Here is a 23,154-nt window from a genome sequence, read left to right on the forward strand (position 1 = left end):
TCCACACAAAAAACTTGTTCACGCGTGTTCATAGCAGCATTGTTGATAAGTCAAAAAGTGGTAAAATTCACATGTCCATCAAAGCTGATGAATAAATTTCTAAAATGTGGTATATCCATACAATGGAATATTTTTTAACATAACCCTAAAAATGAACAAAATACTGACACACTATAACATGAATAAACTTCAAAAAACATTATGCTAAGTAAAAGAAGCCAGACCTAAAAGGCCACATATTATATGATTCCATTTACATGAAATGTCTAGAATAGGCATATCCACTGACATAAAAAGTAGATTCGCGGTTGCCAGAGGATGGGAAGAGGGGGAAAAGGAAAGTGACCATTAATAAATACAAGGTTTCTAAAATATTCTAAAATTAGAGTGGTGAAGCTGCACAACTCTGTGAATGCACACTCTGAAAGGGTGAACTCTGATATGTGACTTATAGCTATTATAAAGCTATTATTCTTAAAAAGCAGATTAACAAAAATAAGTTCATGATTATAGTAACTAAACGTGAATATATAAACATCGTATCTAAGAACTTCAGATGAGATCAGGCGCATTCAGGGTGGCATTTCAAAACACAGAGTTGTATCTAATAATCTATAATAAAAATGATACATATGGCCATAAGACAGTTTTAAGGAAGCAATTTTAAAAGTAATATATTTAAGACCCAAAAGGTGCAAAACCTCATGCTGTTAACATTCTTGATCCTGAAAAAGGAGGGAACAGACATGGTGTATACCAGGGTTAATGAATGATACAGAACAGCATTACCTTTTGAGGAAGGTGTTGCCAATACAGAGACACAGGGATCACCCGAGAGGAGGAAATAGTGACAGGGACCCATATTTAGGGTGGCTTAATATTTTGAGTCATCACTGTGAGAAGAGCCTGTCCTTGGCAAAAATTACATATTGAGCAAGAGAAAACACGCAAAGCAGCTCAGAATTGCTATATTACAAAATAACTCCCAAGAGATGTAAGCTACCGTCGGGCTTTTAATATGAACTCTGGAATGTAATATACTATTTTCTCATTAGATGCCAAATTCAAATGATACCCAAGTAACCACTAATGATTTCTGATCCAAAATGGATTAAATACATTTATCAAAAGCTTACTATGTTCCAGACAAGGTGCGTTAACACTGGGGACAGAAGGTAAGGAAGGACACGATTCTTGTCTTTAACGAGGAGGACAATGTGAACATAGGAAAGGAGGGAATGCAAGCCAGATGGCGGCTGTGGCGCAAGCATGGGCAATGGGAATGAGAGTGCACACAACTGAAGATTAAGGGAAACAGTTTTCAAGGCAGAGGGTTACAGAGCATATTATTTTAAAACCAGTATTACTTTCATTTTCAAATATATTAAGTAATAAAACCTCAAAGTTTTCAGCCTTTTTGACTACTTCAGGCAATGCCTTTACTTTTTATTATGATATTCCATCAATTCCACTTAAAATTTTCAAATACTTGATTTCTAAAAAATGTTTTACAGTATTAATGTAAATTCAGCATTTGTTAGAGATCACAATGCTATCATTAAGAAATAAGTTCATAAACAACTCTTGAATGATACTTTTAACCTGAAAAATTTCTAGTAACACTGAACCTTGTGTATTTCATTATCCAAGAAAAATAACAGATGAGCTAATGCAGCAATTTTCAACCCTTTTCAACATGGCACACATAAACTAGTTACTAAAATTCTGTGGCACACCAAAAAATATATTTTTTGCCTATCTAACACACACACAAAAAGAGTTATAATTTTGATTCATTCATACCAGACAGCTGTTGTTGCATTGGCTGTTGTCATTTTTTTACTTGACAATCTAAGGGAAAAGAGGTCAGTGCCCCTGACTAAATTTTAGCCAGACATTGGATGTTTTAAAAATTCTTACAGCACACCAGTTGAAAATCACTGAGCTAATGTATTAATTTATGATTTCCAAATTAGCCAGTTTAGGATTCAAATTCAAACAATTAAAATTGTTGGATACATAATTTAGGCTATTTCTTAAATGTGTAATCTTATGCCCATAGATACAAATGAAAACATAAACAAGGCCTCTCTGTAACTCCGATAATACTTGATAGTGCCAGAACATGCTAGGAATTCAAACAGTTGTGATTATTATATCTTTATCTATTTGGCAAATTATTCAGAATAAGGCTTACTATTTACTTACTCAAAAGAGCAAGTTAGGACTTTTAATTGTTAGAAATGAAGTTTTTCACAGAATTGATAAATGCTGTCATTATAAAGTACTAATTTATCCCTACAGAGGTTAGCACAAATCTTTAGATTTAACATGTAGATTTTGGCAAAAATATTTTTCTGCATGATACCTTCTATATTTATAGTTAGGCATGTACACATATGTCACTACCCATGCCTGAAATTTGCCTGATTGAAAAATGCAGATGAAGCAATATTTTAACTGAAAGCTGAGTACACAAAACAATGTAATTTACTTAACCCCTGCAAATGAACTTTAACATATCATCACATGGGCTTTTAAGTTAGTAATAAAGTTTAATATTTATTTAGAAAACTACGTTCATTGAGTTTCAAAAATGAAAACAAACCCTTTGCTCTTGAACTCAAGGATGTATTATTAAAATGTAAGCCTTCTTTGTTTAAAAAAACAAAACCTACTGGAGTGGGTACCACCTGTTAGTTTAGAGATAAGTTCCTGTCTGCCCACTGACTCAACAAATACAGATAAAAAAAATTATTCTGCATAACGGGTAAGAGACTGCCAATGTTGCTGAGAGATTATTTCAATACTAAACTCAATTGTTGAACTATTTTATTAGCCAACAATGCACCCAAAAGAGCTTCTAAATTTCTGATTAATGTATAGAAAAATGGAGATGTCAAATTGATTTCTCCATGATGATTTTAAATGGGTTTGTCTATTACCTAAAATAAACAATTAGCACCATATATATCAAGTGTTTAAGGAAAAACATGAAAACATGAATATTTAATTCCAAGCCATTAATTTATAAAAATTTTTATTAATTCTTGAAATTGTCAGTCTTATTTATTAAATAGTTTTCAAAGCATTCAGAGATAGTTCTATGCAGATCTAATATTCCTTCTGCTATTTCAGATTAGAGAGAATGATTCCTAAAACGGTGCTTCCTGGAAAAAGAAGACATGGACAAGTGCAGGCAGTCCTCAAGTTACTAATACACTGTATCTCAAGTCTGCAAATTGTTTTATTGGAATTCACATTCATTCCATGTTATAAGTGGTAGATAATTTCTTTTTTTTTTTTTTTTAAATATATCTTTATTGATTTCAGAGAGAGGAGAGAGAGAGAGAGAGAGAGAGAGAGAGAGAGAAACATCAGTGATGAGAGAGTCACTGATCGCCTGCCTCCTGCATGCCCCTGACTGGGGATCAAGCCCGCAACCCGGGCATGTGCCCTGACCGGGAATCGAACCCCTATCGCCTGGATCCTAGGTCGACACTCAACCGCTGAGCCACACCCAGCCAGGCAGTGGTAGATAATTTCTTAGCTTTTCTATGAAGGCTGACATTTCTTGTGGTCCCTTTCTTTCATAATCCTTAGTGGCTATTCATTTATTTATAATATACAGAAATGAGATTTTCATGAGAAGTTGTCTTTTAATTCAAAGGTGATATCTTACATATAGAATTTAAACTTTCATTCAGATGTAAGGTTTGGCACTTGCAGAGCACTGATGCCAGGAACAAAACGTACGTAGCTGAACTGGACCTTCAGTTTCAACAGCAGGAAGGGGAGAGATGGTAAAGGGGATCTGATATATTCAGATGAGAGAAAAATGAGTGGGTGGCGAAGAACTAACACATCTACTGAGCACTTACTTACTATGTGTCGTTAGGAGTTGTGCTAAACCCCATGAGACAAGAATTACCACCTTCATTTTTCAGGTGGGCAAACCAGGCTCAAGTAAGACAAGTTACTCACTGAAAGTCGTATTTCTTATGGTCTCTTGCCTAAAACCAACAGTCATTCATGTGTTTAGAATGGGATGAAAATTCAAGTCAAAGTTTCTTCAAATCTCAGGTTCTAGAATACGCACATTTGGAGGTATTCCAATTTCTCCTAAAATTAGTAGGATGGTACAGCTCCCAAAAGCACCACTCCACGATGGAGGTAAAATGTTTTTATAAAAACAAACAACTTATATAATGTACCCTAACCCAAGATTTTGGAAGGTAAAAGAGGACTGATTACCAATTAAAACTTCTTTTTTGTCCAAAGCACTAGTATTTCTTAATCCACTGATATTCCTAAATTTCTAAATAAGGGGTTATGTAGAATAAGCAATTATCTTTTATTCTTAATTTTGTTGAAATTTCTTTGACTATATATTCCTATATAACAGATCTAACTGTTGATTCTGTCACCGCTGGTTGTTATCTATGACCCTGAATAAGCTTCTTAACCTCTCTATGTGCCTTGGTTTTCTCGACAAAAAATAGTGTTTATTTGCAGGATTATGACGCAGAAGAGAGCTAATCCATGTAGAGGGCCGATTACAACAAACAGGCACATCACAAACAGTAGCCCAGATCTCTCTTCAAGCTTCAGATGAGTGTTTCTACCTCCCTCCCTGTCTGACTCTTCAAACTCAGTGCCCCAAAGGCACTTAAATTTGCCATATCCACAAAGAACTTAGTGTTCTGTTTCAAATTTGTTTCTTCTCTAATACTGCTAATCTCTGAAACGGTTTCATCTTCCCAAACAGTTGGTCACCATACCACAACGATTCTACCTCAAAAAATTTTCCACAAAAATCTCTCATAGGCAGCTACTGCCTTAGTTGAGGTCCTAGCTGTATGTTGCTTACATTGCTTGCTGTTACACTCTTATAACTGTTGTCCCTGTCCCCACTCGCCCATTCTATCCCACTTTTATGCCCCTTCCAAAATGCCACCAGAGTAATTTTCCTTTAAAACACAAAAACAAAAACAAAACAAAAAAAGAAATCTGATCCCATCACTCACTTGCTCAGTAACCTCCATTAGATCCCAGGTGCCTACAGGTACCTAGAAAATAAAAGTTCCCTGCACTGGCATGCAAGGCTCTTCGCCACCTGATCAGACCCTGCAAACAACCTCACTAAACTTCTCAGGCTCCCGGGTACACAAGGCCTTGTCATGAAACCATGCACATAGCTCCATGCTGTTTCTTCTGCCTAGAATGCCCTTTCTCAACCTAAAAATTACTACTTGGTTCATTGCTATAGACAATGTTTGTGTTTTCCCAAAGTTTGTATTTTGAAACCTAACCCCTAGTGTGATGGATCTGGAGATGGGGCTTTTGGGAGGTGATTAAGTCAGGAGAGCTCTGCTCTTATAAAAGAGATCACAGAAGGCTCCAATGCCCCTACCAACATGTGAGGTTATAGTGAGAAAATAGGCATCTATGAACCAGAAAGTGTGTTCTCACCAGATGTTGAATCTGCTGAGGCCTTGACCTTGGATTTCCTAGCCTAAAGAACTGAGAAATAAATTTGTGTTGCTTATAAGCCTCCCAGTCTATGGTATTTTGCTATAGCACTCCAAACAAAAACATTTTTCAAAACCAGTTCAAATATCACCTCTTCAACAAAATTTTCATGATTCCTCCTTGCAAAGAACAGCTAATGGAAAAATCTCATTCAGTATTTTCCGTTGGCTGTGAATACATTAACGAGTAAGAAACACATTCCGCCACTGAAGTCTGAACACTGCTATCAGAGGAGACAAAGAGCTTACAATTTCCTGTGAGCAGCATGTTATAACAGAGTGCTATGAAAGTACATAAGAAGTAGAACCCATGGAATATTATCCAACCTTAAAAAGGAAGAAATTGTGCCCTGGCCGGGTGGCTCACTTAGTTGGAGCGTTGCCCCCTACACCAAAAGGCTGCAGTTTTAATTCCTGGTCAGGGCACATACCTACTATCTGGTTCAATCACAGGTTGGGGCATGTGTGGGAGGCAACCAATCAATCTTTCTTTCTCCCCCCCCCCCTCTAAAATCAACAAACATATCCTCGGGTGAGGATTAAAAAAGTAAATAAATAAATAAGGAAATCTTGTCACATGCTACAACGTGGATGAACCTTGAGGATATTATGCTAAGTGAAATAAGCCAGTCACAAAATGACAAATACTGTATGATCCCACTTACATGAGGTATCTAAAGTAGTTAGAGTCACAGAAACAAAGTTGAACAGCGGTTAGAAGGGGAAAAGGGGAGCTGTTTAATGGGTATAGTTTCAGTGTTGCAGGATGAAAGAGTTCTGGACATCTGTTTCACAACTATGTAAATATGCTCAACACTACTGAACTGTACACTTAAAAATGGTCATAATGGTAAATTTTATGTAGTGTTTTTAAAAATAATTAAAAAAAAAAAAAAAAGAATAAGAAGGTGACCCAGGCCCAGCTGGGCATGGCTTAGAGGTTGAGCGTCGACCTGGGATCCAGGCGACTGGGGTTTGATTCCCGGCCAGGGCACATGCCCGGGTTGCGGGCTTGATCAATGACTCTCTCATCATTGATGTTTCTATCTCTCTCTCTCCCTCTCCTTTCCTCTCTCTGAAATCAATAAAGATATATTTAAAAAAAAAAAAAAAAGGTGACCCAGCATAATCATGGCCAAAGGTACCCTATAAATAAAATGGCATTTAAACTAAGACCTAACTAAGCATCTAACTTCTTTACCGTAACTCAAATACACAGCTAATCCCTAGTCCTCCTCGTACCTAGTCCAGCACCATCTAAAACAGCTGCCCACACCCTGCTGCTTCAAACACCTCCTCCACTTGGCTTCGGGAACCTTGCCTGGTTCCTCTCACCTTCACCAGCCACTCCTCAGTCTCCTTTGCTGGTTCCTTGTTATCACCCCAGTCTTGAAACACCGGAGAACCGGAGCCCAGTCCTCGGACCTCTTCTTTATATATATGCACTCACTTGTGGTCTCATTGGGTCGAATCTAATGCAGTGTTTCTCAACCTTGTTTTCGTTATGGCTCCTTCAGGGAGCCTTTTAAACATTTTTTCCCTTTCAATCATCCCATCTTCATTAATTAAATACTAAATAAGACTGTATTGGGTAGGGTTGAATTTTGGTGCAAACCACTGTAATAGCTAAGATTTTTTTTCGCCTGCCCCAAAACCAATGCCCCCTTTGGAGTGCTACTGGCCCTGTTGAGAATGCAGAGTCTAATGGTTTTGAATACCATCTCTAAGCTGAAGGCCCTTACATTTTAGCACGTCCTTCTTCCCTAGGCTCCACACATCTATCCAACTCCTTCTTTGACATCTCCACTAGGATATTTACTTATTTTTAAATATATCTTTATTGATTTCAGAGAGAGGAAAGGAGAGGGAGAGACAGAAACATCAATGATGAGAGAGTCATTGATCGAGCCCGCAACCCGGGTATGTGCCCTGACCGGGAATCGAACCCCGATCGCCTGGATCCTAGGTCGACGCTCAACTGCTGAGCCACGCCCAGCAGGGCTCCACTAGGATATTTAATGAACATGTCCAAAAACAAACTCCAGACTTTCCAGCCAGATTATGTCACCTCCCTGTTCAGAACCCTCAATGCTTGCCTTCCTCATTCTGACCAAAAGGCATCATTACAGTTGCCCACAAGGTCCCAGCAAGGAGCTGCCTCTCCTTCACCTCTGACCTCATCTCCCACTCTTCCATTCCTTCACTAAGTTCAGCCATACTGGCCTCTGTGCTGCTCCTCAAAACATGCCAGCCATGATGCTACCCAGGGCATTTGCAGTTAGCACAGGAGTCAGCAAAGTACATATAGCCCACAGCCTCTTTCTGTAAATGAAGTCTTACTGGAACACAGACACGCTTACGGGGTTATGTAGTCTATGGCTGCTTTTGCACTACAACAGCAGAGTTGAAGAGCTGCAACAGAGACTACGTGGCCTACAAAACCTGAAATATTTACTATCTGGCCTTTTACAGGAAAAGTTTGCTGACCTTTGACTTAAAGAGCTTTTCCCTCAGATAATCAAGCTTGCCTGCTCCAGGTTTTTGCTGAAATATGACCTTTTCTGTGGAGCCTTAAACACCCCTGTGATACCTACCCCCCAGTCCAGCATGTTCTCCCCACCATTTCCTGCTTTATTACTTTCTATAGCAGTTATCATCTGACATTCTATGTTTTACTTATCTAGGTTGTTGTCTGTTTCCCCTAACCTAGAATATAAGCTCCCCAGGCCAGAATTTTTGTTTTGTTTGTTGAATTATTGCCAACAGTCCCTGATACAGAGTGGTTGCTCAATAAACACTTGATGAATGAATAAATGTTAAGCACCTAATAAATACTATGAATGAAAGAGGGGGGGAAGGAATTCTAGGCACAGAGAATTGTATGTGTGAGGGCCTGCCACCAGAGAGAAAATGGTATATTTAAAGCATTTTCTTCTATCTCCATAACACCAAATACTGAATTGTATTAAACTTTATTTATAGGTTTGGTGCCCCATTTGGATTGCATTACTCAATTAGAGAAGCTGTATCTAATTCTCCATCTACTACTTCCAAGGCTTTAACTTTTTCTAATACCTAAATTCTTTCTAACATCTCCAGAGCCCCTGCCTAAATATGTCCAGTGATCAGGCATTTATGATATTTGAGATTGCCTGTTCTTTTGCAGTTAAAAGTTCAACTGAAATATCTCTCCATGTAATTCTGACTAATATCTACTCTGGCCACAGTCACATGGGATCTATTATTTTCTGTGAACCTTCATTTTCTCACAACTACAAACATTTTTGTGAGTACTAAATAAGATAATGTATGTGAAAATGCTCTGTAAATTCAAACATCATACAAAGAAAAGTGAACTGCTATTATAGTTACCTAAGCTGCTTTTAAAAGGTTATTCTGGTCCGGCCAGTGTGCCTCACCAGTTGAGCTTCGACCTAGGATCCAGGAGATCAAGGTTCGATTCCCGGTCAGGGCACATGCCAGACTTGTGGGCTCAATTCCCAGGAGGCGGCGTGCAGGAGGCAGCTGATCAATGACTCTCTCATCATTCATGTTTTTCCTCTCTCTCTCTCCTTCTCCCTTTCTCTCTTTGAAATCAATATATTTAAAAAAAACACACAGCAACAAAAAACTGTAAAAAAAAAGGTTATTCTGCACAAATTTTTACTTACAGTAATAAAACTCCACTGAAAGCACTTTGTCGATGCTAAACCACTGAGCCACATCAGCTGGGCTGTATTTCTCTTTTAAAAAGATACTCCACGTTCTTTCTAGCAATATTTTCTAATTCAGCTTAATCCTTATAGCCATAAAGCAAGTCATTAGGCTTACTAAGAAGGTTCAAAGTGAAGAAATAGAAGATGAAGGCGATGAGAATGAAAGGGAAAGAAAGGAAGGCATTGAGTGTGTGTAAAGAACAAAAAATTGAGTCAGAAAACATGGCTGTAAGTCCCACCATCAGCTGTGTGATTTCAGACCAAGGTTTCTTAACCTTGGCACTACTGACATTTTTAAGCTGGACAATTCTCTGTTGAGGGGGGCTGTTTTGTGCATTGCAGGATGTTTAGCAGCATCTCTGGCCTCTACCCACTAGTTGGGACAGCTAGAAAGGTCTCCAGACATTGCCAAATGTCTCCTGGGAGCAAAATCACCCCCGTTTGAGAACCAATGTCTTAGATAAGACTTAATATCTTCATACTTCAGTTTCATCTATAAATGAAAATGTTTACCTTTAGATCTAAGATCCCTTCTGGCTCTAAAAATGCTAAAGTTCTATAAAAGATCTAAATAAAGATAATTGAAAAGTATAGCCTTATTAATGAGGAACAAGGTATGTCATGAAAGAAGTTAATATTTTTGTTCAGTTTTCCTTATTGCCTTAATAGATAATAAAACTTCCTTGTATAATTGAAATGATTCAATTATATAATCTTTAAAAAATGTAATAAGAGAATTGGGTTGTTTTAAAAAATGTTTCAAAAGACTAAAAAGATGCAGACTATTCTAGAATCTACATTAAAGAGGCATGATAATCAAATGCAGTGCATAATCTTTGACTCAGCCCTGGATTAATTTTTAAAATGTCTATAAAGAATATTTTTGGTATAAGTGGGAAACTCTGAAATAATGGAGAATATTAAAGTATCACTGTTAAATTCTTTTGGTGAGGTAACGGTATTGTAGGTCTGTAGGAGAGTGTCTTTGTCCTTAGGAGATTCATACAGAAGTATTAGGAGTCAAGTGCCATGATGTTTGCAACTTATTTTCAAAGGGTTAAAAAGTGTGTGAGTGGCGCTGGCCAGTTTGGCTCAGTGGTTAGAACGTTGGCACTCAGACTGAAGGGTCCCAGGTTAGATTCCCGCCAAGGGCACATACCTCGGTTGCAGGCTTGATCCCTGGCCCCGGATTGGGGCGTGTGCAGGAGGCAACTAATAATGTGTCTCTCTCACATTGGCGTCTGTCTCTCTGAAAAAGCACTGGAAAAAAATATCCTCGGGTGAGGATTTAAAAAAAAGTGTGTGAATAAGAGAGAAAGAGTGTGTGAGTATGTGTACTTGTATGTCTTTAGAGACAGAGGAGAGATAAAGCAAATGTGACAAAATGTTTGCAAATGCTGAATCAAGGTGAAGGGTATGCAAGTGTTCTCTGTACTATTCTTTCAAATTTTCCACAGGTTGGTAACTGTTCAAGATAAAAACTTGGGAAAACACATCTAGTATACAAATCAAATTACGTCCACATTGGATTTGCATTTGACCACAGAACACACACACACCTTTTCTAGCACTTTACTAAGTACTTTACCCAATACTCTCCACTGTCAAAATCTCCCGGAATGGTTGAGGCCCTGCTGGGGACAAGCTATTCTGAACAAACAACCCAAGTGATTCTGATCTGGTGCTAGCCATCCCTTCCCACTCTTCAGAACCACTGCAACAGGCTATGAACTCCTAAAAGCTGGACTATATGTTAGCAATCAGAAGCCAGATCACAGCTGAAGGCATTCAATAAATATTTGTTCAGTGTTAAACAAACGGTTCCCATACTACTGTTTCTTTCCTCCTCCTACTTCCCCTCTGCACACTTTCTTTTTTTTAAACACTGGGGTGACAATGGAGGAGTAAAAAATGAACAGTGTCTCAGTAGCTTTACTTAAAAATAAACTCAGATTAATGGTAACATCATTAATCATTATTAGAGTAATAAATAAAACAACTAGGACAACCCCAAACAAAAATCAGTTTCCTGTTTTAATTGTAGTGTAGCATGTTTTCCCTTTCTTCTCCAGAAATGACAATCTCTGCAAATAATCTTCTCCTCACTAAGGTATAGCTCAACTATGCCATGTAACAAAGCTATATAAAAACAGGCAAACAGTCCTACCAAAGGCTAAAAAAAAGTTTGTTTTAGCATCTATTATCTTCTTTCTTATGTGTAACAGTTTTCTATGTGAGCTACAGAAAAAACTTATAAAGCAAAGGGAGTGCTACCAAATACCAAAGTTCAGATTTTAAGTGTTATGTCCAAAATAGTGCCCATTATAAAGACATGGGCAGCAGTTCAAAAAAAGTTCCTTTCCATAAACGTAAAACAGGTAAAAACTATGACAGAAACCTGTTACAAGACTACCAAAATATGTATGTCACCTATAAGCTATGGCAGGAGTTACTGTAGGCAAAACTAGCTTTAAGAGACTATTTGATATACATGAATGGAGAGAAATGTGTTCCAAAACGGTAATGCAAACAAATATTTTCCAAATTAGACTGTTTCAATTAATTTACACCTGCTATGTCAAGTGTTACCCTGGACTTTATGGGAAATACAGAAGAGCAGACTCTGTCCTCAAAAGACCTGAAATTCAGTCTGGGTGACAAATAAATGAGTAATCCCAGTAAAATACAGTAAGTGCTAAAACAGAGATATGTAAGAGTTTCTATTCCAGCTTAAGGGACTTTTAGTAGGAGGAGGGGAACAATGAATGGAAATAAGTGTAATACTAGGTGTGGAGCTCTAACAGAAAGCCATTGGCAAACCTGATTAACATACTTGTAGTAAGGTAGCATTTGGAGTCTCGTGGGACTTGTTAGGCTGAAATAAAAGGGCTGATCATTAACTATCTGCGCCAGCCTCAAGCCTGTGGTAAATCTACTTTGTAAAGAAAGAATCAAGTGTGAGAATTAAGTTGATGTCAGACAGACAGTGCTGTGGAATAACACCTGTACTCTAATGTGGCAAGAAAAGGGGAAGGAGGCATAAGGAAGATGTGCTAGGTAGGAGGAAAAAACATGTACACAGGCAAGAGGTCACAAAAGGACCTGGCATATTTTAAGCCTAATTTTTTTAAAGGTATCCTTTAAGAGTTAATCAATGTACACTATATTTTTCTGTACTCATTAAAATATATAATCTAAGACAAGTATTATGTTTTTAGCATATTAACACCATTCCAAGGTATCATTCAAAATGTTTAATTTCAAAGCTGCAAGTGTTAAATACATCCTAGTTGACACTTCTGATAAACAATGTATCTGACAGAGGACAAAAAGGCAATTTTAAAGAAGTAAAAAATATACACCTGAGACAGACAAATTAGGTTGTATACTGTTTCAAGAGATTTATACACTGACTATTAAGCTTATTTTTAAGTACCCAACACCCATGTGCAACTGTGAATAGACTCAGGCAGGAGTTCGCTAATTCTTGTCAGGTACAAGGATACTAAGAAGACAGTGCCTTCCCAAGTGATAACACTTGTTCAGTCTTCTCTTCCTCAATCTGCACCACCTTTTATAAAATTATTAACAACTGTTGGCATTAAAAAAGGCTGAATGGGGAAACAAGATAAACAAGAGAAATATCGTTGAGGGGGGAAAAAAACAAGTGCCAACTTTGTTCCCCTAACCCAAACTAGTATCTAACAAAGAAAATGGTGGTAATTAAAATTCAGCAAATTTATGAGGAAGGATGATATATTAAAGATGACCTACAGAAAAAGACTTCCTCGTGTCAGATAGTGTGATAAAGTATACAAAATACATCTTGTTTGGCAGAAGGCTGGATTCCCTTCCTGAGTCTGCTAAGGATCTAAACTGCTGAGTCTCCCTAAACTGACAATATTTAACACCATGGTCCCCTTCCAGCTCTTCAATTTTAATCCTTAAATTTACAACTTTTAGTTTTGTTTATTGGAAGAGGGAGAGTGGAAGGCAGAAAATACTCTCAGTTCTACAGAGAGTAGTTTTGTTTTATGGAGTGGATCTTGCTAAGTATTCTTGACATTTTCTCCCATATTATAATCACTGTGAACTGGGAGAATCTAAAGTAACTGCATGGATTTTGATCTTCGATTCTCATAAAAATTCTTGGAATTCCTTTACCACAGATAAGTTTTGTACTCCAACCATAAAACTCTCAAAGTAATGAAAAGCAAGCAGGACTTGCTTGTTAATCTCTACAGCTGTCAGTACATCACAAACCAATTGCCAACTGTTATTACGGTACAATGTTTTATTTTAATTATATGTATGTATATATATTTTTGCCTGGCATAATTTCAACACTGAGTACTGATTACTCAAGAGACACCTGACGTTTTCTCAAAAACAAAAATGATACAGGATGACCCACTGCTACTACAATTCACCAAAACATTGCAAGTGAAGCATACATCATGAGAAATAAATTTTATAAGATGAAAATTACTAACATTTTCAAAGTATTATTTTAGTCTGCCTCAACATAAAACTGACCACAAAAAGCAAAATACTAACAATAAACCGACGTAACCTAAGGATTTCTAAGGTTACTAATCCCAGGCAGGTTTTCGTTTACAGAGTCACTACTATTTCCACATCATAAGTCTTTCTAAACCAACAACATTCCTCTAGTTTTATTAAAATAGCTTTTTTTTGTATTATCAACAACTATAAGAGGTTTTTAGCTTAAAATAAGACTAGTTCCTAGAGCAATTTCTCTTTTCTGGAAAAAATGTAAACATTCATGATTTTAGGACAAAAAGTAATGACATTTAATTGAAATAATTAGCACCATTCTTATTATTTTTTTAAATATATCTTTATTGATTTCAGAGAGAGAAAAGGAGAGGGATAGATAGATAGAAACATCAATGATGAGAGAGTCACTGATAGGCTGCCTCCCGCATGCCCCCGACTGGTGATGGAGCCTGCAACCAGGGCATGTGCCCTGACCGGGAATTGAACCCGGATCGCCTGGATCCCAGGTCAATGGTCGACGCTCAACCGCTGAGCCACACTCAGCTGGGCGATTAGCAACATTCTTAAAGGAGACACTAGTTGAGAGAATCATCAACCTACTAAAATAAACATCCAACAAGTAAATAAATACAAATTCTGTACATTCCATAGCACTAAAGAAATATATCTTGGGGAAAAAATCACTTGGTTTATGGCAATGGATACAACTACAGATCAAATTAAATGACAAAAAATTCTCAAAGCCCTATTCAAATGATTTTGATTGATAGGAAACCCAAGTTGTTTCCTATTTAACCCACAACTCTTCAAGGCCTCTACTTTCTGAATTACAATTTATTTCTTAGGCTTACAGCATAAGAAACCCACCAGCCTTATACTGTAATAAAGAAGGGACTATGTGTGATTGGTTCACCACTGTACTCTCAAATCTAGCTCAGAGCCTAGCACACAGTAAGTACTCAATAAAAACCTATTAAATGAATGGCTATTTTGTTAAATTGCCTATGAACTGTTTTTGTTGCTCTGACTTTTTTTAGTTTAATATCTGTTTTTATCATCGGAATTGGATTTTTACTGTTACTCAATATAAATGTAGAGTTTTTAAAAATTATTTTCCACTTAATAAAAACACCAGAAATAGCTGTCCTGTCCTCTTAAAAATGAGCAAATAGACAGACACAAGAGAGCATATAAAAGATCAAGTGAGTAGAAAGCTTTTTGAAAACAACAGATAAGATTGGGTCTAGAGCTTACCAATAGCCCAACCATCACGACACTGATACAGGTCACGGGAAAAGGTGACAAGGGAAGGCTGCATTGGCCACGTGTGCATCTCTATTCCATCCCTTTGGCAAAGCAAAACTATGTTCTAAAGATAGCTGTTTTTAAAATATTCACAGACCTTTGAGTACTGAAAAGCTGGAAGGTAATTTAAAGGCAAATAAAAAACACATCTGAGTCATAAATGACTATCCTAAAAACAATTAACAAGACAAAATGATATATTAGGTGAGAACTGTGGGGAGCATGCAGAAAAGGAAAAGGGTGGGGAAAAACAACTAAATAGAAATTCCATTAAAGCTTAAACTGTAGCTCAAATCTGAAAAGTCCTACTGAGTCGCATCTTCCCAGCCAATTTTCTTACAAGAACTAATTAGAAACTATGTAATATTCTAAATAAAATATTTCTAACACAAACAACTTAAACTTAAGAGAAAGCATATCAAATAGTGTCAACTGAATTTCACAATACAAGTAACTGGCTAAGTCACTACAGAAAAGCAACCTGCGCGCCGTAACAATAAAGCTTATCTTGGGAAGTGAGATGACTTTGGTGGACACCTAAAATGTTATTTCCTTCTAAGAAAAAAAATCAAATCTTCAAGTCAGCCCTAGAAAAAGATTCCATTTCAACTTCTGTAAAGATTATCAGAATAAAATTTTGACTTGTGTTAATTTTTTTCTTCAGAACACTTAAAACTAAATCAAACTTATTTGTTCCATTAACTAACTTAAGGTTAATCTCTAAAACAAGTAGATTCTACTTCCCTCACCCTCCCACCCATACAGAAATTTAAAAATGTAAGCCACCAATGGTGGAAACCAGGCTTCTCACTGTTGGATAGAGAAGTGAACTGATAAACATATCATAAAAATACAAAGTGGTTATAAAATATTATCCAAAAACTCATCACAGAGATTATCAGCAGTAAACAATGTTACCTAATAAAAGCTTTTAGAAAAAAAATTATAAGTCAATTAAAAGTTTCAATACTGAATAATAATTCCCATAATGAGAAATACAAATGTAAAAAAGAAACTAAGAGGTGAGATAAAACATTCACTCTTTTGAAAATGAAGCCCAATTTTCTTAGTAGTGCCTCTGCATTCTAGTATCCTCAGTTTTCCAACCTTGAAGCTGACTTCTTTATGTGGCCAACTGCCTTCTTCTCTTTCATTTTTTTAAAGCTAAAATGTTACACATTTCTGACCTTTCTTAAACAGAGTATACTGGAACCTTCTTTTGAGTGTGGCACCATTAAAAATAGTTATCCTTTCAGGGTCACAAAGCATAGAAAGCTCTATACAAATTGGCTAGCCTGTTTTGGTTGAGTCTGCTTTTAAGGTTTTCCTATCTCCTTTTACCATTGAGCTCATCACCTCATGTTTGGACTACTGCAAAACCTTTCTAATTCGCTAGGAAACCCAATATTAAAACTTATTTGAACTATGATTTTTTTTTTTTTTTAAAGTTACAACACAAATGAGTGAGAAGTATGAGCTTAGTGCATTAAGTGTATGGGGGTGTTTGAAATGGTTTAACATTAGAAATTTTACCTCCTATTTCTCTCTGGTGTTCCAAATACAAAAAAACGAAACAAAAAAAATTCCCCCAAAATCTGAGCAGCAAGATAAGAAAAGTATTATTTAACTAAATTTTTCTAAATATAATAGTTCTTAATAAAAGCGAAAATTTTTCATCTTCACACTGAGATTCAAATAAATGTTATGTGACATCTGAGCAATAAGCACAAAAATATGTAGTACATTGATGCCTGCTATTTAAATTGCATTAAAGTTGAAACTGTTTCCTCAAATTGTTAAAACATTGCAACATTTACTTTCCTAATATTGTAACTGGTTTCAAATTCTAAGCTAATAGCATTATTAGGATGTATAGAGCTGTACTACCTACTATGATTTCACTAGAACTATATACTCAATGACACATACAAGGTTCTTCCTTCATGCCAAATTATGTTCATTCTAATAGCATACCACCAGGTAATCACAAGGTAAGAACCTAACTGTTAGATGAACTCACAGACCTAATTCCCAAAGGAGATACATATATACTAAATTATAAAGATTTTTCTATGTCAAAAATTGGGCTGTATCTTTCAGACACCTCATTTTTATTTCATGTACTTTCAACTGATTACGGGTCATATATTCAAATCACTATTAACTAAAATTTACTTGATATTTACTCCACACTCAAACGTACTAGGATTGTATGTTTTAGGGGGAAAAGGAGATGAATTTTAATATAAACCTTAAGATAAATATTGATGGTATTATAATTTTAATTCATTTACAACTACCACTTACTACCAAAGGGGGTGGGGGGAGGCAGGGAGGAAGAGAGGCAGAACTGAGGTAAGTTAAGGAACTCCTAATTAATGTGACTTTTATATTTATATGATTTAGATCTATTATAGTAGGACCAGCTTTGGGGCTTTTAAAAAACAAAGAAGCAATGAAATCTTGCAAATACTTCTGACAATTAACTCCAGAAGGAATGTCCATATTAAAACAACAACAAAACAAGTTCACAATATTTTTAGACCACAGTATTGTTCTAAGAATATCAATTAACACAGAAAGATATTTCTAGCTGCTAATTGATATCTCCTTGCAAAAAAACCATTTATTTTAGTACTTTCTAAAGACATGGAGACTTAATAATAAATAAGATACATTTCACAGTTGTTAAATTTTATAAGATGCCCACAACAGTACCGGGTTCTGATTTCTATTGTTCCCCTTGACAGTAGAAATCTACTGTCCCCTTAACAGGATCACAATTCTTAAAGGACCAACTCTCCCAGCTCTGTGGGGCGCAGCAGAACCATGGGGCATGCCCTTAGCAGTGGCCAGAGGGGTTTATGTTAACCATATAAGAAACAATAAAGAACTCTGACAGTGCGAGTGTTAAATATCTGAATAAGTTATTGAGAGCAGTTGTGAAATCTCACTCTCTTTAATATTAGAACAGACTCTTACCAGCCATGAAAGGGTTCTGAAGAAATGCTATTCAAAATCAGAACTGGATAGCTTCTTGAAGTTCCTTCCACACTCAGACACTAAGAATTATATATCTATCTACATCCAACAATACTAGTAACAACCAAACATAACTTTCTACAAAGCAATACCTTTATTTAGTTGGAGGATATTAAAAAGGTGGCTTTCTGTGCAGTTTTATGTGTTCTACTAGATATCTGGGCCCTTATCATCTGCATTCTCCTGGCTTCTATGGAACTCTAAGTTAACTGCTTTTACTTTCCAAATTTTAATTTTTAAACCAAATCCTAATTATAGCATGGACCCAAATTACTACACTGATTTCCCTAATGAGCTACATGACTTTGGGAAGTCACTTCTTAGAAAATGAGAGGCTTTGCCCTAAGATTCACTAGAATGTAAATCTCCGTGTTCTGTTCACCACTGTATCCCAGCTCCCGTACTGTTCACTGAATGAGAGGATCATTCCTGTCCCCAAACTACAAATGTAAAAGAAATGTAATCACTTTTCTTTTTTAACAATTAGATTTCAATCTGTATATTAGATTTTAATGTACAAATTCCCAAACATTTTTAAGACGACACTGAAACTGAAATATACTATTCATTAAATAAAGCTTTATATAATTTAAAATAAGGTACTCATTTTTCAGAAATAAAATGGGTAAATCATACAAGAAACTGACAAACTTCCCCCAGTTTGTTACACTTCCCTTTTCTTCATCCCCTTTAAATCATTACCGTGTCTTGTCTCTTTCCTCTGAAAGGAAAACAGCTGGTAGGGAGCACTGTACTGGGCTTGCTGCGAGAAGACCTGAGTTCTAACCCCATCTCTTCCATTAACTGGCTCTGGGGGGGACAAGCCACTTCCCTTTTGGGGCCTGCAAGACTGCATTTGTAAACCAAGGCAGCCACACTAATTATTAATTTCTAAAGTCTTCTGCTCTAAAAACTGAAGACTCTCCTTTCATTCTACCTATTATTCTATTCCTAATGTCTTGATTCAGTGCTTGTCACATCATTCCTAGACTCGTACAGTAGTCTCCAATTGTCTTTCCTTCATTATTCTTCCTTCTTATCCTAAAATGAATTCAAGCCTAAAACCATGAGTTGAGCAGAGTGAAAAACATAGTCTTTGAAGTCAGAGAGACCAGTTTAAATTCAGACTCTGCCACTAACTAATCAAATCTCTAAAAGTGATGCTATTAACTATCTCACTAAGGATGAAATAAACTGTATAGAGCACTGAATACAGTGCATGACATGCTGTAGATGTTCAACATCGATTAGCAACTTTTCCTATTTCCCAAGATCAAAAGTTCCGTTTCCCACTTTACCAAGGATGACCAACAAGCTGCACAGGTGGCATGTAAGAAGATTTATAAAACTCCAGAGGCAAAAACTGGGTTAAATGTTCTCACCAGGTTCCCGTGTCTGCCTGAATTCCTGCCAATGTGCTTATGGGTAAAGCAGCCTCGGTTACCAGCTCCTTGTGAATTCTCAAAATTAAATGGTACAGCCTCCCTAGGCCAAATTGACAGGTCAAGAGGAAATGAAAACTTGACACAAAAACACAAAAAGATATAGATTCTCTGGATTTTACCTGAAAGCAAACTCCTCAGCCTATCATCATGTAAAAAGAAGCCAGTTCCAATACTTTGTACTTAGATGTACAGGCGGTATAGTACAGCTGATATGAAAGTACCACCAAGCATTATAATTTAATTTTTAAATTACAGGAAATTAAAATGTGACAAAAGAAAAAGAGTAACATTTCTCACAAAATGAGGATGCATGGAGCTTTGTAGAGTTACACAAATGCCTTCAGCAAAAGCAATGGCTTTTTTACTTCAAAACGGGGTCAAACCTGGAGGAAGGAGTAACGGGGGCTTGCTTGCAAAGAGAAGCTCATTTTTTATAAAGTGACTTAAGTACAGTTAGTTAATGACATGAATTTTTAAAAAGTTCCCAACTAGGAAAAACAATCTTATGTCCATACATTAGTCAATGATACAGCTGTTCCTGGCTAATGCAGGGCAATCAAGTGTATGGACGTCTGGAAACCAAAAAAAAAAAAAAAAGGCCTTGTGAAGAAACCTGGTTTTCTGAAGTGTCTTCTTTCCCAAGCTACTTCAGCCCAAGCAACTGCTGCAAAAGTATGTAATTAAAAGAATATAACACTATTCGGGAAAAAGTCTTTCAGAAGGCTTCCCTTCATTAAGAACTGTCCAAATTCCTGCATCTATTTCAGAACACAAACCACTAACTGGAGATGTGTTTTTCTGTGACCAGGCCCACGTGTTCTACTGGACCCTCTGAAATACACTACCCAGCGAAATCTGACCGAAATTCCTGCCATAAGCTGCCATGTGGCTTCTGGTTCATCATTTTTTAAAACTGCAGTTAAAGTTTACCCCCTCCCCTCCCCGCCATGGTCTTTGCTCACATCCCAAATTAAGCAGCCCTAACTTCCTTCACCCAGACGAGATTTAGCATCAAAACCGTGATGACCCTTTCCCCCTAACAGACTCCTCCACTCCCCCTGACCTCCCACCCTGTCCCGCCAACAGTCCCTTTCCCAGGCCAGTCCTCCCTTTTATGACCTAACCTACGACCACTATCCTCCTCACCCAGACGGGGGCCCAGCTTCATCCTCCAGTTCCAGCCCCCACCTCTGCCCAGTCCCCGCTCGGCTCCGACCGCGGCCCTGGCCTCTAGCCTCTAACCTCTAACCTCTAACCTCTAACCTCTCAGTCCAGCCCCGCCGCTTTAGTGCCCGACCTCATTAAGGCCCGCCCCCTACTCGGGACCGCGGGCCCCGCGCCCCTCGCCCCCCCCCCCCGACGCCGAGTCCTGTCATTCGCGGCCCCCGCCCGGTCCCTCGTCACTGCAGAGCCGGCCCCGTCTCCTCTCCCTGGCCCCGACTCGACAAAACCCAGACCCTACTCCTACCCCGGCGAATCCTCCTCCGCCCCTAGCAAGGGGCCGCTCCGCCGCCCGGCCCATCCCACTTTTTGTCTGACTCCGAATCCGGCGCTTCTCCCACTCATTCATTGAAACCCGGCGCCACGAAATCCCCGACCCTGCCTAGGCTACCAGCGCCCCTTTTCAGATTCCCGGAACGCGCCCTCACCCCCAGGCCACCGAGTCTGCCGGCCCCCTCCCCACGGCCGGCCCGGGACCCGAGTGGCCCCGCCGGCGCGCTGGCCCCGAAGCCCGGGAGACCCCTCCTCACCCTGCCGCGCGCCCTGCCCTGCACCCCCAAGTCCCGGTCAGCCCTTCCTCTGTGGGTCCCTCCCCCTACTTGACCGGGTGCGGTGACCTCCGTCCCGGTGGAGCCCTGGTCGGTGCCTGCCCCCCCCGCCCCGTCCTACCTCCGCACCCCAAGCCCAGCGGGGTGTGTCCCCTCCAGCCCACCGGCCTCTCCGCGGGTCCCCGGTGCCCCTCCTCACCTCGGCGTCCACCACCTCGTGGTAGGCGGGCGGGGGATCGAAGCCGCCCCCGCCCCCGGTGCCCCCGCCGCGGGAGGGGCCTCCGCCGCCGTCCCCGCCGCCGTCGCCGCGCGGGCCCCCGCCGGGCCCGGGGCTGGGGCCGCCGCCGCTGTCCATGGGCTCGTAGCCGCCGTAGTCGAGGCCCGGCCGCTCGTTGGTGAGCAGCGCCACGGCCTCGTTGATGTCGTTCTTGGCCAGGCGCAGGGCCTTGCGGATGGTGGCGGGGTCCGAGAAGCCCATGCACAGCAGCGTGGTCATGTGCTGCTCCTCCTCCGACTCCATGGCGCGGGCCTCCGGGCGGCGCCGGCCGGCGGGCGGCGGGGCCGCGGGTCCCGGGCCTGGCGGGCCGCGCGGTGCCGCCTCGGCGCCGTCCCCGCGCTCCGGCGGGCCCCTGCGGTCCTGGCCTGCGCCCTCCGCGGCCGCCGGGCCAGGCTGGGTGCGGGCGTGGGCGCCGCGAGCCGAGCTAGGGCGGTGGGGCGTCAGGCGCTGCGGCCGCCCGGCCCGACGCTGTGCGCCGCCATGTTGGCCTCCCCTCCGCCGCCGCCGCCGCCGCCTCCGCCTCCCGCCCGCGGGGCCGCGCCTCCGCTCCCGGAAGCGGCACGAGCCGCCACCCGGCTGGCGATTCACAGGCGGAGAGCGGGGGTGATTTTTTCTTTCTTAAAGGAGCGAAGGGAGGGGCCGCGCGGGAAAGCGTCTCCGCGGAGAAAGGGCCGCCGAGAGGCCCGGGCGGAGGCGAGGGAGGGTCCTCCGTCGCCGCGGCCGCCGCCCGCCGCCCGCCCATTTCTCCAACAGGTTCCCCGGGGGCGGGGGGGCGGGAGCGAGGTGCTCCTCGCAACGCGGACAGTCCCCGAAGCCCGCAGGCCGCGGCTCCCTGCGCCTCGCGCCCGACCCCCGGTCCCCGCCGGACTCCCCGTCGCGGGCTCGCTCGCCCAGCGCGGCCCGAAACGCACCCCGTCCTGCGTGCAGTTCACCCGCGCGCCCGCCCGAGACCACCCGGGTGCAGGAGGAAAGCCACCGCCGCCCCGCCTGACTTACACCCCAACTTCGACAGAAGTTCAGGCCCAAGCCGGGCACGTCGACCCCCGCGCCCCGAGCTGAAATCCCCCCCACGTGCCCTTGACCCGCGTCCCTGCATCTCTCGCTGAAATCACCCTCCACCGGGTGAAGTCCCGACCCTGCCCGAATTCCCCATCCGACACTGAGGGGCCCGGACCTGACACCGCCACCGAGCCCCTACCGCCGACAGCCCCCGAGAGGGGAAGTCCGTTCTACAGCCCCACCGCGAGCCCCGGTGCCCTGCGTGAACACTCCCACGGAAAACGGGGGCCGCGGCGCCCTGCGCGGCCACGGGCTGCCCCCGCCGACCCTGACCCGCCCAGCGCACGACTGCAGCCTTGGGCTCAGGACTCCCTCTTTGCTTCCACCCTCGGGGGGGGGGCACCCCTGTTCCTTTCTATCTCTGAGCAGTTTTTCCCGGCTTAGAGCTTGCTTCACCTGCAGTCTCTGCTCACCTTTAGCATTAGCGCTCAGGGCCCTTATCTCCAGTCCCCATGACTGCAGCATCTAAGCTCTGGCCCTTGCTGTAAC

General features: G+C 40.8%; 1 protein-coding gene across 3 annotated transcripts in view; it reads right to left on the minus strand.

Moving 5' to 3' along the window:
* USP24 (ubiquitin specific peptidase 24) overlaps nucleotides 1-21,874 on the minus strand; it is a 115,216-nt gene extending 93,342 nt beyond the window's left edge. For all 3 annotated transcript variants that reach the window (XM_087820458.1, XM_087820459.1, XM_087820457.1), the window contains exon 1: nucleotides 21,529-21,874. In XM_087820458.1, coding sequence (XP_087676584.1) covers nucleotides 21,529-21,849 — 321 coding nt within the window. In that variant the 5' untranslated portion in view covers nucleotides 21,850-21,874. The remainder of the gene's footprint in view (nucleotides 1-21,528) is intronic.
* Between the last annotated feature and the right edge of the window lie 1,280 nt (nucleotides 21,875-23,154).

The sequence above is a fragment of the Miniopterus natalensis genome, chromosome 9 (genome assembly GCF_054644295.1).
Source record: "Miniopterus natalensis isolate mMinNat1 chromosome 9, mMinNat1.hap1, whole genome shotgun sequence".
Lineage (NCBI taxonomy): Eukaryota > Metazoa > Chordata > Mammalia > Chiroptera > Miniopteridae > Miniopterus > Miniopterus natalensis.